This window comes from Chenopodium quinoa, unplaced genomic scaffold (genome assembly GCF_001683475.1).
Source record: "Chenopodium quinoa cultivar QQ74 unplaced genomic scaffold, ASM168347v1, whole genome shotgun sequence".
NCBI classification, from domain to species: domain Eukaryota; kingdom Viridiplantae; phylum Streptophyta; class Magnoliopsida; order Caryophyllales; family Amaranthaceae; genus Chenopodium; species Chenopodium quinoa.
In genome coordinates, this window is record NW_018744676.1 from 33074 (window position 1) to 52843 (window position 19770).

The following is a 19770-nucleotide window of genomic DNA, read 5'->3' on the forward strand; positions in this document are numbered from 1 at the left end:
TAGTATTATAGTCGTTGAGTAAATTAGTATGTGCACTCAAAACATTTAAATGAATCTTCTTTTGAGGATGGAGCAGTAGAGAACTATTTATGCTTATAGAGTATCACAGCTTAATTGCTATGGAGTATTCCGTTGTACAGCTTTATCAGGTCCTTTTGTAAAATCATGTCATATCCTTAATTATACACGAACAAAGAGAGTACTTTATTCCATTCAACTTTTTCACGCATAGTAAGTTAGTAACTGCATTATTGAAGAAGAAATGGACAGATAATCCAACTTGTCACATTGACATTCCTAGTTCTAAGCCTCATATAGTATACACCATATAAGCCATATTATCAGCCTGAGCAAAAGTACACAAGCAAAGAATGTAATACTCTGACTAAAATAGTACTCGGACTATTTTTAGTTGGAGTAGACCTTGCTTCATAATCAGATTACAGAACACAAGATCTACCAGAATATATTTGTTCTCACAAATTCACTTAATTGTTTGTTAAAATATGTGATTAATGTAAGTAGGGGGTCTCAAACTGTCATGTTTATGCTACTGATCCCTGCTTAGATCCTTCTGACTTTCGCCAAGCAGTTATCTTTCGGTCTTTTATGTGGTAAGTACTGCACGGTGCAGTCAGGATTTACTACGTCCAGCCTGCAGAACATGGTCTTACTGTAAAAATCAAACGTTGTGCATGAAAATAATTCAAAAACTTAACAATCTTCATAATCTAATACCTGTAATTGAGGAGAAAATAGTGAAGAAAAATCGATATCTCTAACTTGGCGAGATCATTTCCGGGACACAGCCTGCTCCCAGCACCAAAGGGAAGAAAAGTTCCTAGTCTAGGGATAAATCCCTATAGAATATATAACTTCAGTGTTGATCAACAGATTTTGTTTGCACATATTTGGCAATGAAGGTAAAAAAAGAAAACGAACGAGTTTGTGTTTGTAACTTACATCCCATCTCGAAGGATTGAACTTCAAAGGTTCTGGCCAGGTTTCAGGATCCAAGTGACAAGTTCTAAACCAAACCAATACTTTCCATCCTTTAGGAATTGTATAGCCTGAAATCATACCCAAATTTCTTGTGTTAACTTCAATGCCAAATTGAAAAACATACTAAACCAAAACCAATCAGAACCAAAACGATTACGTAATGGTCCGTTCTCCCAATCCACAAGATCAGTAAAATTTGAGGAGAGTTTATATACTCAAAAGTTTTGAAGAGGAAAACAAAGGCTAAGCTTTCATGTAGTACTGACCATTCATCTTGACATCTGACAATGCCTCTCGAAAGACTACAAGTGAGAATGTTAACCACCGAAGTGTTTCATCTACTACCTTGATTTCACAGAGTATACACAATAAATTAGAAACTCAAAGATAGCGGGAAAAGGAGACACAAGCACAATTTACATACCTGCGAAAGATAAGTCATCTGTCTGAATTCTTTCAGAGTCAATCTTTTCTGTCCTGCTGGCATATTTTTCACAATCTCTTCTTGCTCAGCCTGGAAAGTTCAGTTTTTGAACACGTAAATTTGATTTTCAGCATCTTCAATACCATCATGTTTCTGAAGTGAAGTGCAATTCCTATAAGTGAAGTGCAAGCAGAGAAGAGTTCTTATACCTTGGCTTTCTGCATAAATTCAGGGTGTTTCTGCAACAAGACAGTAGCCCACATCAAGGTATGACCTGATGACTCGTGCCCAGCATTCAAGTACATCACTAATAGATCAATGATCTCTTCATCTGTCAATTTTCTTCCGTTCTCATCTTCAACCTCAAGCAAAGCATCCATCATATCTTTCTTGGCCTTGATAGCAACTCCATCCCTTTTTAGTGCCCTTCGTTCATCTATTATAGATTGAAACACGGCCACAAGTTTCTTTCGAGCCTAGTAAAATTCCAACATTTTTTACTACCAAGTCAAAACTCAACTGAAGTTAAATATGGTGTTTGATGAAGTGTAGTTGTTAACGAGGTCAAGATAGTGTGTTAAAGAGGTTATATGGCAACTAATTTTTCCGAACAAGCTCTAAGTGAACATGTATGATATGAAAGGAACAAAATCTACGTCAATCATACCTTGAGAGCTTCATGGTAAGCAAAACCAGGGATATTGATCGCCATAGCTCTAACACCGTAGTTGAGTCTTGTGTACTCTCTTTCTAATGCCTCTATTACAGGTTCACTCTCTGAGCTCAGAAAGATATACATAATTATTTTGAAAGTCAACTTCCGAAGCTGTGTAAGAAACTCGATTTCTCCCATCATGCACCAATTTTCTAAAGCAGATTTCACAATGTCTTCTATGTATTCGATGTATTCTGATAGAGCTTCGTGTCCATTGATGGGAGCAGAAGTTAACCTCCTTAGACGCTTATGCTCTTCATAGGAAATGGAAACGAAGGATTTAGTACCAATCAACTTCAAAGTTGAAACAGGCCAACCAGGCTTGAAATGTTCATCATCATTTAACACTTTTCTGCATGTTTCAGCTATGGTAACAATAACACTTGGGTTGCCAAACATGAACGCTTTGTAAACTCCTGTCTTACCAAATCTGCCCAAACTTAATGTATCAGCTAACATTCATCATCATTAAGCTTCTATAAACTATAATCATGTATAATATAGAAAAAAAAATTATTGTTTAAAGGTCACAAGTATCATAAAGTTCAATCACACCATTTAAATATACATCACGTTGATTCAGAAAGATGATACCTCTTCTGTTTCAACGTATAGTCCATTTTGATAACGCCAGTATAATTAGTTAATTAGCATTTGTTCTGAGGGATCCGAACTACATTCATGAAAAACAGTTTTTTTTTTTTTTTTTTTCCTTGTCGACATCAATCCTCTTATTGGATTGGTTGTCGAAAACTGTTCTTACACAACACCAAGTCATGGATTCGAGTAATTCTGGTTTGAGAATGTCAAGTTACGAAGCAATAGACGAGACAAATGCTTTCTAATATAATAGTATAGATTAATAAATCCAACTCTAAAATCTAAATCTGACCTCAAAGATTTTATTGGTTCCCTATATAAGTGTTGGCATTTTGCACAATACAACTTAGAGTGGTCAGAAAAGTAGAGAGGCCCAAAGTAGCCAAAGTTATGAGTTTGATTTGAGGACCCATCAAAGGTTGTCGTCCAGTATGAAATTGCAACTTTTAGGATACTTTACAATTTAGCAAATTGATTGAAACCCAATATAAATTATAACTGCACTACATACACAACCCGACATAAAACTTTTGTTGTTATCAAAGTTTTGAGGTTAAGGTATTAAGACAGCATTTTGAGATTAAATTCCGTCTACATTATTTGTCGTCCCTTGTGGCTTTCTCTCTAAAGACTACGCCTTATCACTCCTCGTCGCTCGACATCCAGTCCACACATAAAGTACAAAGCAAAATGACAAATTTTGTAGGAACAAATTTGTATTATTTTCTTGATCTATAAGATAGACCTATTTTGTCCTTTACCAAAAAGGGTGAAAATCAATGCTATAAATCTATTCTTATTTCTGTCTTGGTATTTGAGTATTTGGCTGAAAGGGCAATTGCCAAACGCACACAAACGTGCAGATATACACACTTTAACCTTCACTTAATGTGATTCATATTTGTCCACATCCCTCAAGTTTGTTTACTTATTTTAAGTGAAATACTTAAAAATATTCTAACAACTAAATTAGAGATATATTTATATCTTCTTAATTTTCAGTTTTTTATTGTTTATGCTAGTAGTTATGGAACTACATGAATTTATTAACTTTGTTTTGTATATAATATATGTATACAGACATTCTTAAACAAGGTTACACGTAACTTAAACCCTATTCTTTTGCAAATTATTAGCTGCTTTCAAGTACTCCTAAAGTTAGGGATATCTCAGTGTTTTTTGTTTGTCCATTACAAATGAGCAAAACTGATCAATAAATAAATTTCTTTGGATACACTTAGCTCGGGAATAAGACATTGTCAATCTAAAATATACCCACTAAATTAAAGCGACCTTAATCAAAATAAAAACCAAAAAGTCACTCAAACCTCTTCTTAAAAGTTGCGCATTGTTACTAGATAAGTCATAAGACATGAGTCATTCTTCCTCCATTTTTTAATAGTTGCAAATCTTGCAATACACAGTCACAAACTTTTTCACGGTATTTAAGAAAAGTGATTACATGGTTTAATATATACGGAGTACTTTAAAATGGGGTGAGAGATTGTTAAAAGTATAATTCAGTGGATCATGTACTTTAAATAAGGGAAATAGTACACTTTTTTCACAAAATAACTTTCCAATTATAGTGTGTTGCAGGTATTGTGGCATTTTTATTTTAGGAAAGTGTTGCAAGTATTAAAAAAACGGAGGAAGTAACTCATAACATCCTATTAACCATAAAAATTGTTCTTAGTACCACATGAATTTTATTCTTATGGTTCATAGCTAGTAATGTACCTATGTTTAAGCAAAGTCATTGATACCCAGAAAATGGGTTTAGCACATTTCCTCACAAATTTAATGAGTAAAAATAATAATGCTTAAGAAATAAAAATTAACAAAATCTCAACGCCATAAACTCATCTTGGATTTTTTTTACTGAACCAGCAATATTCATACTCCGTATTTACTATACATCAATATTCATCATCGGGGTGACTTATTACGCGTCTCACACTCTCACCCATCAAATAAACGATCAAACTGGTCTAACCCAAAACATGACACATTTCATATACATCTTCCGTTCTTTTTTTATTGCATCATAAGGGTTTGGGAGGAAAAATTTGGTAATGGAAAACAGTAAGAGAGAGAAATGTAAAAATACAAAATTGTCCATGTAATGTAAAGATAAGATAAAAGTAAATGTCAAAAAGTAAGGGTATGTTGGGTATTTGCAGTCTAAACATAGATATTTTTTGTCCTAAAATGAAAGTGATACAATATTTGTAAAACTTCATACAAGTGATGCGATATTAAAAAAACGAAAGGAGTATCCAAAAAAAAAAAATTAAAAAAAAAGAAAAAAAAAACAGAGGAAGTGATAAAAAAAAAAAGAACCTGGTAATGTAAGAATTGAGGAAAGAATCAGGATTAGCAGACTTGAAAGCTCTGAGAAAAGACCACATATTTCCAATAAATGGCAAACCCAGATCACCTGGTGGCAATTCATGCTTCATAGTTCCAAGTTTTGATTCATACACCCAATAATTTACTCTTCTCAACAAGAAATTTAGTAACCAAATCATCAACCCAACTAAAATTGAAATTGTTATCATTGAAATCATACCCAACTCCATTTTTTTTATACTTTTTTGGTCTTAAATCTTCCAAAATAAAAAAAATAAAAATATGTGTAAGAAACAAATTATATTATGAAGGAAAATATTGGGTATTAATAAATAAGTTGAAATTTTGAAGTGGGTTTGATTGAAGAAATATAAGGATTAAGGAGAGGGTGCTAGAAGATGTTGGTGGTAGTGTAAGAAAATCTGAAAATGTACTAAAAAAGGAAATAATTTAAGGGGGGAAGAAGAAGGGGTTTTTAGTAAAAAAAGAGTAAAGAGTTTCTTTTATTTTAAAGGCTAAATTCATTTCATGTATTGTCATTTGATGAAAAGTAATTTTGTTAATTTTTGTTGGATTATGTTCAATGTTTTTTCTGTTCCATTTATTTGGCCTTTTTAGTTTGATGTTGGAGCATATTGTCTTTATGCATTCCCCTTAAAATATTGTTTGTTTTGAATTTAGAAAAACTTTGACATATACTCAGAATTATGATTTTAATAAGTATAATGTCAACTTTCATAACTTTTTTTTTTGTATATGTTATATTCATTTAGTGTAGATTCAATAAATTCGATCGAGTATCGTGGAAAGTAAGAAAATGTAATGGGTGTAAGAAAATGTGTATAAAGTAAGAGCAAGTATAAATGTCGATAAATTGTAGGATAAGATGAATTGATAGTGAGAAAAAGATTAAATTAGGAGGTCAAAGAAAAGGAACGAAAAACAAAGGAAGATGCAAAGGGCAAAAAAATGAAATGGAAAGCATTGGAAAACACATGTAATAACCATAACGTAGGAGCACAAGTTTTGATAGCGTAAAAGAGGAAGGGGAGGGAAAAAAGGAGGAAGGGGGACGAGAAGGAAAGGGATGAAGGAAATAGAGCTCCATTTTCATCCAAATCATTACATTTTTGGAGGGGAAAGTGTTAGTTGAAGAGGAAAGGAAAATGAATCTCTCCCTCGAACCCTTCCCTTTCTCTTCCTACAACTCTTTATCTAAACAAAGGGATTTTCTCCCCTTTTTCCCTTTCCTCCTTTTCTTTCCATTTCCTTCTACTAAAACAATATGTTATTGTAAAGCATGTAACTTTTTTCCTATGAATCAATATAAGAAGATATCCTACAAAAGTTGTATTATTTTTATTTATAGCAAGAGGGAGAGGCAAGGGAATATCCCTATACTCAAACAAATGTAGATGTTGAAGCTCAAACTATGATTACAAGGTGATTTCTCCACCAAACTTACTTAGTTAACTCTTTTAAGAATATTTCTTTTAGGTTGCAGCTAGGGGTGTTGATAAGCTGAGCACTTGAGCCTGCTCACAAACTACTCGATACTTAGCTCTGTCAAAGCTTGGTTCGAGATCTTAACAAGCCAAGCTTGTGCTATCTTTAGCTCAGCTCAAAAGCTCATGCACAAGTAGGGTTGTACACCGGTCCAAAACCGGATCGGACCTGGACCGGACCTGTTAGGACCGGGACCTGAATCAGCCAATTTTGAGGACCGGGGACCGGACCTGATTCAGCAGGTCCGAGCAATCAGGTCCGGGTCAGGTCCAGACCTGAACAGACCTGTTTTGTGTGTATTTTTTTTAAAGAAAATAAATAACCTGTTGAACCTGTTTATAGACCTGTTTATGGACCTGTTTACATAAAACCTAAAAATATCAATAACAAAAACTACATAAAATCTCTAAGTCTCAAATATAACAAATAATTCATTAAATTACATGAAGTCTCTAAGTCTCAAATACTATAAATACATTAATTATCCAAAGACAACTTGAATTTTGGCGAGTTGCTTTCCCTTTGATTGCGTGATTCACACTAATGAGTATAATCTGTGGTTCTTGTTGATCCTAAACATATAAAATGATAGAATTCAATTACAATTCAAATTGAATTCACAAAATTAACAGAATACATACAAAATATACAATACACTAGCATGTGGTACAAACCGTGCAATACACCATTTGATTAGTACACTGTCCAACAAATTTACAAAAATTCACAGAATACTACATTGCATATATTCTGAAAATATAAACAGATTTTAAACTGTTCCATAAGTTATACAACAAGTAGAGTAGCCTATCCCTGATTTATCAATCTACTCCCAGCAAATTCACAATATAAACAGATTTTAAACTCACAAATCGAAAGAAACCAAAATTCAACATGAATTCGAAACAATTGAACTAAAAAAAATTCAAAAACAGTTACTTTAAATAAATAAAAAACTCAAAAAAAAAACATGAATTCGAAAAAAATGAACTAAAAACAGAATTTCAACATGCAAACATCAAACAATCATTATTAGCAATTGAAACATGAATAAACATATGAATGCCTCACATTTAATTCAACATTTCAAATTAAAAAATATCCAATTCAAATATAATTCGATTTAATTAAAAAAAAAAAAAGAACTTACAAATCCCACCGTGAAGGAGTTCGTGCAGGTGGACGAAGATGGTAGTCTGGCTGATGCAGCGTGTAGAGGTTTCCGTGCTGCTGGTCTGGTGGGCGGTGGCGACTGGTGTCTGGGCGGTGGCGACTGGTGTCTGTGCAGATCTGCTGCGTGAGGGAGTGAGTGTTGGTGTGGTGTCGGTGTCGGCTGAGAGAGAGAGTGCGTGAGTGAGGAGTGAGTTAGGGTTAGTGGGTAAGTGGGTTACAAAAATGAACAGACTTGTTTTGAAATTTGGATTTTTTTTTTTTAATAAAAAAGACATTTTTACCGGGTTTCAGGTCCAGACCTGAAAACCCCGGGTTTGGACCTGATCTGGACCGGGACCGGGAACCTTGATTTTCAAGGACCGGGACCGGACCTAAATCTACAGGTCCGGTCCAAACAGGTCCGGGTCAGGTCGGTTTTCAGGTCCGGTCCTGTTTAGGTACACCCCTATGCACAAGCTCAAATATTTTATTATAAGATAATTTGTAACTTTAAATTAGTTATTGATAATTGGGACTTAGGAGTTTGATAAAGATAAATAAATTTGAGACTAGATCAAACATACAATGATCGAGCCTCGAGCCAAGCTCATGTAGTGTTCGAGGGTTTTGAGCTCAACCTGACCTCGACAAGCTTCGAGCTACAACCGAGTTTCGAGCTCGAGAGCCTAAAGAGGCTCGGTGTCAGTTTGCTCGTTAACACCCATAATTGCTGATCAAAATTAATTTTACCAAATTTTTATGTAATTTTTATTATTATTAAGTATTAAGTCATTAATAGTATTAAGTCATTAATTAAAAAAAAAGTACAGTTATATCTTGAAAATATTGTACTCCTTTCCTTTTTTTTATAAAATCTTCTCAAATGCAAAAGTCATATATGGGTCATAAATTTAACCAAGATCAACATAGCCTTAGCAAGCAGCCCATGGACTAGCGGAGTCAAATGATTTGAGATTTTGAGTCACACTTAAGGTGACATGTGGGTCGTGTCGTGTTGTAGACGTGTAGTGATAGTTGTTTATTTAATAAAATAACTAATAATTTTGCACAATACAACTATCATCGCCTCATCGGAAATATATGTGGCATGCTAGCATGACACGTAGGCGGGCTCGGAATGGCCGACAACCATACTTATCTTAAACCAAATCCAATCACAGACTTACTGTCAAACACTTTAATCTTCTCCATGGCACTTTATTTCCCATTTCATTACTGAAGGTGAAACAAGGCCTGGTACTCAAGGTCCATGAACCTACTTTGGTAGGGAATGAGAATCACTCTATCACTCTACATTGGATATTGATACACCATTCCACAATTATGCCTTTATTTTTCCTCTTTATACAATCAGGATATATTCAACTTTCCTAACTACCAGATTTCCTCTTTTTACCAACTCCACAAAAAAAAAAAAAAAAGTTGAAAATTGTAAGTGTAATTTGGATCTATCTGTTTTGGGCCTGACCGCGTAGCCCAATCTGATCTTGGCACAAAAATCCCAGCGAGATCAGAACAAGGCCCAAACACGACCCATGATCGGCTCTAGTTTAGCTCCTTAGTTTGACAAGTATATAGAATGTGTTTATATGGAGTTGTTAAGTTTATTTGTTTACTAGTTACTACCAAGGTAATCTTGCACATCGTTTGCATATATAAGAGACCAGTTCCCCATGATCTTGTGTTGATGTGTTACGAGTTGCGCTCAGTGTTTAAGAAAACCTCATTAAAGCGAGCATAAAGCACTTCTTACTTGGTCTTATGGCTAATTTAACAATAATTCTCCTTCCATACGGACATAACTGTCATGTACTCTTCGTATTAATTATAAAGTTATTTAAAAGCAGTCGCCTTTTATAAACAGAATTTTTGCATACTGAGTAGTGAATTGCTCACCAAGTCCATTGAGCCTGAGTTGTAGACCCAGGAAATCTTGTTTGCAATCGAACAGTATTTGTAGATTCAGAATTGTGACTGCAGTTTCTCTTCAGAACTTGGTAATGCATTTCCTTGATTTACAAGAGATCACCTGCGCATTGATCATAAATATAAGAAACAAATTAAGGATAAATAATAAAATTATAAAAATATCCTTACTAACTTCCACCCTTTCTCCACACCTTTTCAATTTCATTAAGGGTAATTTGGACTTTTTCAACCCATTTCTTATCCCTCCCCCTTAGTTCTAAAAATGAAGGAATAAGTGAGTGCTTTAATCCTAATTCCCTATTTCTAACCCCGAAAACGTCCTTTTCCCACCCATCAATCCTCTATTTTTATCCTCACTTCTTATGCCTCTTATTTCTATCCCTCCAACCAAACGCAACGTGGATGCTCCTCCCAGTTCTACTCATAGTTCTCAACCTCTTCATCCTCCAAACTCTAAAACCCTGCACCCTTAAACCCTCTCAAACTCTCAAAGAGGGAAAAAAGAGAAGTTTTTGCATACTTTCATTCTAAGATGTCAATGAGATTAATCCAAAATCTCAAACCCACCAAAAAATTTCATGAAATTTCTTACAGTATCCTCAATTCATCAAATACCCACCAAAATCGTCAAATGACAACAAGTAAAAGAGTACAAGACAGGAGTAAGAAGAAGCGAGTTCACGACCTTGAAATCGTCACAGAAAGATGGAAAATTTTCTCCAAAATCCATCATTTAATGGAGGTAATCAAATCTGAACCTGAACATGTAATTTCAATTCGATATCTTGAACAAGAACGCCGTCAAATTAATCTCCCTAAACCCCATAAATTATCTGATTTTCTTCGAAAATCGCCGAAATTGTTTGATTTGTATAAGGATCGTAAAGGGACTTTGTGGGTTGGAATGACCCCAGAAGCTGAGGATTTGCTTGAGGAAGAGGAGAGAGAAATTGAAGCACATAGTGATAAATTAGCTGAGTATGTTACTAGGATTTTGATGATGTCGATTGATAAGCGAATTCGGGTTGATAAGATTGCTCATTTTAGGAGGGATTTTGGGTTGCCATTTGATTTTAGGAACAATTGGGTGCATAATTATCCTAATCTTTTTAGGTTAGTTAAGGCTGAGGCAGATGATGGGGGTGTTGATCATGAGTTTTTAGAGTTGGCGAATTGGAAAAATGAGTGGGCAATTACTGAATTGGAGAAAAGAGGGAAAAAATTTAGTGGGGATGAGTTGAATTTGCATTCTCCAGGGAAGCTTTCATTGGCATTTCCAATGAAGTTTCCGCCAAATTTTAAGAAGTTGTTTAGGTTTGGTGGGACTTTGGAGCATTTTCAGAAGAGGGAGTATTTATCCCCTTATGCTGATGCTCGAGGGCTTGCAGCCGGATCACAGGAATTTGATAAACGAGCAGTTGCGGTTATGCATGAATTGCTTAGTTTTACACTTGAGAAGCGGCTGGTTACTGACCATTTAACTCATTTTCGACGTGAGCTTGTGATGCCACAGAAGTTGATGAGGTTGTTGTTGAAGCATTTTGGTATATTTTATGTTTCAGAAAGAGGGAAGCGGTTTCATGTGTTTTTGAATGAGGCATATAATGGGCCGGAGTTGATTGAGAAATGCCCATTGGTTCTTTGGAAGGAAAAGGTGATGAATCTTATTGGTTATAGAGGGAAGAAGAAGAAGGCTGCCTCTTTCGACGAATTTTCTGATATTGAGGATGAAAACTTGTTCAAGAGTGATTCTGATGATGAGAGACTCCAAATTAACTTAGAGCAAGAGAGTACATTGGATGGTTTAGATGATGATGTGCTTGCAAATGAGGCTGAGATGGATATTGAGGAAGTTTCTAGTGCTTATAAGGATGCTTAACCATCATCCAGTCATTATTTACGATGGATGCTTCTCAGCTGCATGCCTAATATTACTGTAAGACTTTTTTGAAGTTTAAACTATAGCATTTTTTGACATCAAATTTTATTATTTTAGCTGTGTTGCAATTGCTGTAAGGCCTGTAACGGTGTTCGAGTGCTATAATTGGCTTTAGAGTTAAATTAGGTGGCTCATTGGAGACATATATGTATATGTATATTTCTGTGACGGTATTTAGTCTACTCACCATATAATTTTTGAAGGAAGTCTGATGATATGTGATACTCTCATTTCACCTTATACCACCTGAGTCAATAAGTAATTTTCTAGATTCGTTAAATCTACTTTGCAACCAGCTAACTGTCTTAGCATATAACTGGACAAAATTTATTTCCAGTGGAATTGTTATAGCTTGAAGGAATTATTTGCTACGCATTCCTCTTCATAAGTTCTTTTTATAATCAATGGTCCAAAAAAATTTGTCTTACCTCATAAACTAATATTTGGAGCCAGACAACAGCCGTAGTTAATATTGTAGCTTCTTCCAGCAGTTTCAATAATTAACCTATTATATCTTGTTCAGTTCATCTTGATGATGAATACTTCCTGTTCTTATTTATTGTGACATTTAAGAACAGGATTACTTAAATATTCTTGTTACCTGGTCTTATTGATCAAATTCAAGGTCAGCTGTTGTCTTTGTTACTGATAACAATACCAGTTGGAGAAACTTTTGTGCATTTTGCTGCTCGATTTTTCTGCTGTCCATAACATAGCGTTCAGTCTCTCTTCTTTGCATTCTTGGCTCCCTATTTGTATAATTGTTTTGTCATCTTATTATTTCTGGATCGTTTTCTGCTATTCTCAATGTCTTTTTCTTGCTCTCTAGTATCAACCTACAATGTTTATGTTAAATTTATTTCCCTTTTCTTTGTATAGAAATCTTTGTTTGAAGTCAATTGCTGCATTGTGGCCTCTTACCAATTGGCTATACACTCACAGTTGGTGATATATATACTACTGAATTGATAGGGGTGGTTCAAATAATGCGTGGTAACCTTTTCTGCAACTGCTGTGTATTTGTTTTCAAGTACCAGAGATTATAATATATTGATGAAAACCCAGCTCAGTTGTCTTAAAGTTTGAATTTTACTCTCTACAGAAAACTTAATTTTTGAACTTGTCTGTGTGTATACTTAGCTGTATAGTTCTGGTAATAGTTTGCGATTCATGTGGCTACAATTGATCTAAGCACCTCTTCTCCTCTCCTCTTTTACAAACTGCACCTAATACCAGGAAAAGTTGTTGAGGAAATAGGGTGTGGGGAAAACAAACCTCATACATGTAGCCCTTTCTGGAGGAGTGAACTGTGATTCTTGATAAATACTGAAGATATACAATTTTACAGTTTACTATAGATGTTCCTTCTTGAATCTTGATACTTGGATTTGTTGTCATTTCCCCTCTAATTCATAGGTTTGCAAATATGCTTTGATAAATCATGTACGAATTGCTATGTACGTTAGAGCCCTCATTATTTCACCCATCAAGTGAGAACGTCTATCGCTTTCCTTATCTTTAGTTTGCTTATACTCATTATCTGTCACTACCTAATGTCGAAACAAGTACTTTGGCCTTAAAATTGTTAAATTGCTAAGCATCTCTTATAGTCGTATCTTGTCATTCCTGCTTTCGCATATATTATTCTTGACATATCTATGTCCGATATTGATCTTATTTATTATCCGTCAGATGTCAAATATTGACAAATTAACATCATTGGTAATTTGTTGTAAAAACTGTGCATATAGTGCACCTTTCCTTGTTATGTCAACTTCATTATGTTGCTAGTTTATTCACTGTATTGTATACCATGCGTTTTTTTTGTGAACCTGAAACCAGCAGGTAACATTCTCTTGTGATTCTGCTGACAGAAAATTGATGGCACCACTGGTTTTATAAAGTTGCTTTCTAATCAGTATTCAATTCCATGAATTTCACGACCATTGTCAAAGTGGCAAAACCTAGCAGCATCAAGTATTATGAACCTCCATGAATCAATATCCATCTCAGCCTTATTTGCAAGCACATCATCATCTAAACCATCCAATGTACTCTCTTGCTCTAAGTTAATCTGGAGTCTCATCATCAGAATCACTCTTGAACAAGTTTTCATCCTCAATATCAGAAAATTCGTCGAAAGAGGCAGCCTTCTTCTTCTTCCCTCTATAACCAATAAGATTCATCACCTTTTCCTTCCAAAGAACCAATGGGCATTTCTCAATCAACTCCGGCCCATTATATGCCTCATTCAAAAACACATGAAACCGCTTCCCTCTTTCTGAAACATAAAATATACCAAAATGCTTCAACAACAACCTCATCAACTTCTGTGGCATCACAAGCTCACGTCGAAAATGAGTTAAATGGTCAGTAACCAGCCGCTTCTCAAGTGTAAAACTAAGCAATTCATGCATAACCGCAACTGCTCGTTTATCAAATTCCTGTGATCCGGCTGCAAGCCCTCGAGCATCAGCATAAGGGGATAAATACTCCCTCTTCTGAAAATGCTCCAAAGTCCCACCAAACCTAAACAACTTCTTAAAATTCGGCGGAAACTTCATTGGAAATGCCAATGAAAGCTTCCCTGGAGAATGCAAATTCAACTCATCTCCCCCTAAATTTTTTCCCTCTTTTCTCCAATTCAGTAATTGCCCACTCATTTTTCCAATTCACCAACTCTAAAAACTCATGATCAACACCCCCATCATCTGCCTCAGCCTTAACTAACCTAAAAAGATTAGGATAATTATGCACCCAATTGTTCCTAAAATCAAATGGCAACCCAAAATCCTTCCTAAAATGAGCAATCTTATCAACCCGAATTTGCTTATCAATTGACATCATCAAAATCCTAGTACCATACTCAGCTAATTTATCACTATGTGCTTCAATTTCTCTCTCCTCTTCTTCAAGCAAATCCTCTGGGGTCATTCCAACCCACAAAGTCCCTTTACGATCCTTGTACAAATCAAACAATTTCGGCGATTTTCGAAGAAAATCAGATAATCTATGGGGTTTAGGGAGATTAATTTGACGGCGTTCTTGTTCAAGATATCGAATTGAAATTACATGTTCAGGTTCAGATTTGATTACCTCCATTAAATGATGGATTTTGGAGAAAATTTTCCATCTTTCTGTGACGATTTCAAGATCGTGAACTCGCTTCTTCTTACTCCTGTCTTGTAATCTTTTACTTGTCGTCATTTGACGATTTTGGTGGGTATTTGATGAATTGAGGATACTGTAAGGAATTTTATGAAATTTTTTGGTGGGTTTGAGATTTTGGATTAATTTCATTGACATCTTACAATGAAAGTATGCAAAAACTTCTCTTTTTTCTCTCTTTGAGAGTTTGAGAGGGTTTAAGGGTGCAGGGTTTTAGAGTTTGGAGGATGAAGAGGTTGAGAACTATGAATAGAACTGGGAGGAGCATCCACGGTGCGTTTGGTTGGAGGGATAGAAATAAGAGGGATAAGAAGGGAGGATAAAGATAGGGGATTGGTAGGTGGGACAAGGATAAATCCAGAGGGATAAGTACATAATTTCAAGTGAGACATATACCAATATTACATTTGATTATTTGAAGCAAAGAAGACAATCAAATCATATGCATACGCAATACATTTTCTTGAATCACTTGTGATTACCAGAACATAACAGTAAGCAAGGAGGGAAAACCCTGCCTATTATGTATAGCCGATTAGCCGGTAACTTACAATTTCCAACACATCAACATGTGAGATTAGTATTCTGTTTTCGGTCAGTTATTATAGACCTATATAATACACCATCTTGCAGCTACCCTTTAACATGAGGTACTGATTCAGCATCAGGTGTTGGGTAGGACAATGAAATTAGTTCAGACCAATAGTCCACGGTACCATCCTTTTCATTTACTGTATTACCAACATAGGTCACCTTCTCTGAAGAATGAGGTGAATTAGGGAACTTATCAGGTGAATTAGAAAGCTTATCAGGTAAAGAGTTTGATAAAGCGATGAGTGATTCCCGAGCAAAATCAGCAATATTATCCTTAGTAGGCATCTTCTCAGCCATCAAATTTTGATACAGTTGTGCTTGTGCTGCAGACATTTCAATAGAACAGATCAGTCCAAGCTCAATCCTTGGTCAATTGAAGGTGATGATTAAGGCTTTGTTCTTTTAACCTTACAAAAACAAGTTTCAAGAAAGATAAGTCAAAAGTTCAGAATAAGTAAGAGCCAATTAGTTAAGATAAGTTTTCATAGGGCCGCCTAAGTTGAATACTTTGAATTTTCAACTAAAATAAATTAAACAAAGGAAAAAAATAAGCTCGATCAAGGTCTAATCAGTTCAGATAAAGGGTTCTATAGGTGAAAAGAACGAAAATTTGATTATGAGTGAGCTACATGTTCCAAGTCTTCATCAAGCTTGAAAAATAATGCCTGTTATTACAGTTGTTTCAGTCATTGTTTTCTGTTAGTGCAACATTAAATCCAATCAGTTAAGAATCTTCACACTTTGCTTATTTTAGGCCGCTTAGATCACGTTCTTCAAAAAAAAGGTCGTTTAGATCACAGCAGCCTAAATCAGATGCATGTTTAATATATAGATAAGCCTACAAGCTTTCAGATTAGGAACAGTTGGAGCCTGCAAGCCTTGAATGGACTAAGAAATTCGATGGAACATAATCGATGATAATAATGAATGACTAGATTCTGGTTTATCTAGCATATAGACGCGTGAATCCGAATCACAGGCAAACAATGGATTATGGATAGCACAAATCATTGACGGCACATACATGGCACAAGATAGGCATACAGATAAGATGCAGGCATACAGCCACTAAAACCACCCATTAGTCACAAGTTGTATAGATTTTCACACACTAGTGTAAACAACAAAGCACCTTCAGTAACAACTTGCAGATACAAATTGAAAAGTGCAGAATTGAGAATGACAACAATCTAAGACTACCTTTGAGGTAGTCCTACTAACATTCCAGCTCATGTATTGCCGAAAATAAACTCGGTATCATAAGCCTAACTACGACAGTGCAACCAGTCACTTCACAGAAGTAGCCAACAATTGGCAATAATTCACAAGTACATGGGAGTCGGGTATATGTTGTTTTTTCAACCACAGAAGTAGCCAATAATGTCAATAATTCACTTAAGATATTTAGCTCATAGAATATGTACTGGCAAGCGTGAAATTACCAATGTTGCAATTAAAAGTTTAAAACGAACGGAAGACCTATATCTTTTTTTTTTTTAACGATTCCAAACCCACAATTTTGAATTCCTGTATACGACCACTGCCTAACATCCCTTTTCTTTTTTCAATATTAGCCATTAACAAATTAGACAACAATTAATATTCATTCAACAAATAATTACATGGAAAAAAAAAAAAAACAAACAAACATAATAATCCCAAATAAGTTAATTAATTCATTAAAAGGCCTCCATATTCAACTATTTATCATAACTCTTGATTTCCTTCCTATTCTCAATGAGAAAAAACTGTAATTTGTTCATTTCTTTTACTCAAATTGGTCAAATAAAGTAACAATTTCAACATTTGTTCATTGAGCATAAACGGAAAAAACTTTTCATATTGCAAAAAACTAATTTCATTTCACCAACAATCTATACATTTTAGCATAATATGCCCCAACAAAACAAAGAAAAAAAAAAAAAAGGGAACCAAAATCAAAAGTAGAAAACAATAAAACCCCATGAAATGAGAAGAAATATCAATCTTTTTGCAACCCCATTAAAGACAAAGAAAGAACAAAGAAGGGTAAACATACCTGTAGTAAAAGTCAATGGGAAGACAGAGAAAGAGAGAAAGAAGAAGAAAAGAGAGGAATATGAGAAGGAAGGACCTTGAGGGGATTGGTTATTTGTAGCGTGGCACACGTGATTTTTTTCCAATTTTTAAATTAAGATAATTTCATTTTTGGTCAAATATAGGCAAAATTTAATCAACTGGAATGAATAGTTTACCAATTTTAACAGCTAATTCTTGCTAATATTCTACTTGTATTAATTTTAGGAAAATTTGCAAATTATCACCCACAAAATATACCTATTTTGATATAACCACCCAAAAAAAAAAATATTGTAAAATACCACCCACTAATTTATAAAAACGCTCAGATTGCCACCCATTTAGAATTTCCGGTGGAATTTCCGTCTGTGGGCCCCACTTTTTTTATTTTTTTCCTTTTTTTTCTTCTATTTTACGGATTTCTCACTCTCTCTCCCCGATTTTTCACTCTTCTTCTTCCTACCTTCTTTCTTTCTTATTCCCAACCACCACCACCACCACCACCATTGCTCCACCTTTACTAGCAAATCACCTATCTCCTTTTCCAGCAACACCGAAAACCACCCCTCCCCTTCCCCCCAACCCCCTGAAAAACCAATCATTCCGTTCGCCAGCCCCCCCTTAGTTCCGCCACTGCCTCCTTCGTTCCAAATTGCCACCACCGCACCAAATCGCCACCACCGTTCCACCTACAGCCTACAATTGAGCCACCAAGCACCACAAAATCGCCACCAAATCCGTGCAAAACTGCCTATGTTAACCCACACACACCAAATCGCACCAAATTGCCACCAATCGCACCAAATCGCCACCACCGCACCAAATCGCCACCATTGTTCCAACTTTGGCCCGCAATTGAGCCACAAATCGCCACCACTTCCCAATTCAATAATACAGGTACCCTAATTGTTGAAATAACACAACTAATTCCCCAATTTTCCCCAATTCAAGGGCAACAAGAACCCTAATTAACTAATCCCCCATTTTTTCCCCAATTACAGTTCTTGTGGATGCTTCTGCAATTAGGGGAAGCGTTTTTTTGTGAAATTTTGGGAAAATTTGAAGAAGAAGATGGTGTTTTACTATGGAGAAGTGTTTAATGGGAAAAAATCGGGGAAGCAATGAGTTAAAAACCAAAAAATAGTTGTTATTAGCCGTTGAGTGGGGTCCACAAACCGAAATTCCACCGGAAATTCTAAATGGGTGGCAATCTGAGCGTTTTTTTATTTTAGTGGGTGGTAATTTAAAATAAAATTTTAATTGGGTGGTTATTTAGAAATTGATACTATTTTTGGGTGGTAATTTGCAAATTTTCCTTAATTTTAATATGGTATGGAGAAGTATCGTAGCGGAACAAAATGTCGTACTAGTCCACCAGCTTCGCAAAATTGAGTATTTTGGAATTTAGAGGGAAAGTTAAGGGAAATATCCTGTTTTTTTAAAGTGTCTGATTATGCTTATAATAGAATTTGATTTCAAAATTTTGGTGTTATAAGATATTCTCTTTATTTCAAAATAATTGAGACGCTCTATATGTCATGTAATTTCATAAGATAATTAGAAGATAAGTATATTTTCATAATGAAGGTCCATTTTCATTTATAGTAATGTGTTCATTATTCTATAAGAATCAAAAATAAAAAATGTGTCAATTATTTAAAGATATAATAATTCGAATGAGTATAATTTCACTTGTCGGTGAAACCTAAATGACAAAATGCAAGGAGCAAGTTGCAACTTGCAAGGAATAAGAAAGGACAAATATTGGTTTACCCACTAATCATGTTAGTATTGGTTGGTTTTTAGTTTATTTTTTACTACACCACAAAGTGTAATTACTAATTAGGCTTTCTATTTTAAAATTTGGTATGGTTTTGGACAGTTGGGTTTCGGATAAATTATTCAACTTTCCACGTAGATTCCAACAAGGATCCTTTGATATTTTATGGGAGATTGTGATAGGAGTGGGACCCAATAATGAGGCAATTTTTAGGAAAAATAATTAAGTTTTGTAATAAAGCTAAGGCATGTGTTGGGTTATTTGATTGGGTCGTATTTGAATGTGGGCTGTGGGTGGTCTTAGCAAGCCAATGGTACATAATGGGCCGGTCCAAGTCAAAGTCCATTGATTTTGTATTATACTGAGCTGAGTTGGGCTGATTAAGGGCGTGTTCGGTAAAATATACTTGTAAAGGTAGCTGTTAATTATGAAGGTAACTATTAGCTATCAACAAGCTGTTAGCTATGAAGATAGATAATTTAGACATGAGTGTTTGGTAAAGTAGCGGTTGACTAACTGTTACATATAAA

General features: G+C 35.1%; 2 protein-coding genes and 1 pseudogene across 2 annotated transcripts; 1 reads left to right on the top strand and 2 right to left on the bottom strand.

The window, feature by feature from the left end:
• Positions 1 to 218: 218 nt before the first annotated feature.
• Positions 219 to 5785, bottom strand: LOC110702167 (ent-kaurenoic acid oxidase 2-like). Its single transcript, XM_021879844.1, has 8 exons — positions 5085 to 5785; positions 2094 to 2571; positions 1636 to 1902; positions 1427 to 1516; positions 1269 to 1347; positions 964 to 1070; positions 739 to 860; positions 219 to 655 (listed from the first exon to the last, which is right to left on the bottom strand). Exons 1-8 carry the CDS (start codon positions 5321 to 5323, stop codon positions 565 to 567), a joined length of 1473 nt encoding a protein of 490 aa, XP_021735536.1. The 5' UTR covers positions 5324 to 5785; the 3' UTR covers positions 219 to 564.
• A 3853-nt stretch (positions 5786 to 9638) lies between these two features.
• Positions 9639 to 11909, top strand: LOC110702168 (protein ROOT PRIMORDIUM DEFECTIVE 1-like). Its single transcript, XM_021879845.1, has one exon. The coding sequence runs from the start codon at positions 10234 to 10236 to the stop codon at positions 11578 to 11580; it is 1347 nt and encodes a 448-aa protein (XP_021735537.1). The 5' UTR covers positions 9639 to 10233; the 3' UTR covers positions 11581 to 11909.
• A 616-nt stretch (positions 11910 to 12525) lies between these two features.
• Positions 12526 to 18761, bottom strand: LOC110702169 (annotated as a pseudogene).
• Between the last annotated feature and the right edge of the window lie 1009 nt (positions 18762 to 19770).

Bases quoted from the DNA above. Each gene is read 5' to 3' on its own strand.
- LOC110702167 (XM_021879844.1), bottom strand. From the start codon at position 5,323: ATGGAGTTGGGTATGATTTCAATGATAACAATTTCAATTTTAGTTGGG. The intron at 1,517-1,635 runs GTATAAGAACTC...TGAACTTTCCAG, and splicing joins AATTTATGCAGAAAGCCAAG to GCTGAGCAAGAAGAGATTGT. The intron at 1,348-1,426 runs GTATGTAAATTG...TGTGAAATCAAG, and splicing joins AGATGACTTATCTTTCGCAG to GTAGTAGATGAAACACTTCG.
- LOC110702168 (XM_021879845.1), top strand. From the start codon at position 10,234: ATGTCAATGAGATTAATCCAAAATCTCAAACCCACCAAAAAATTTCAT.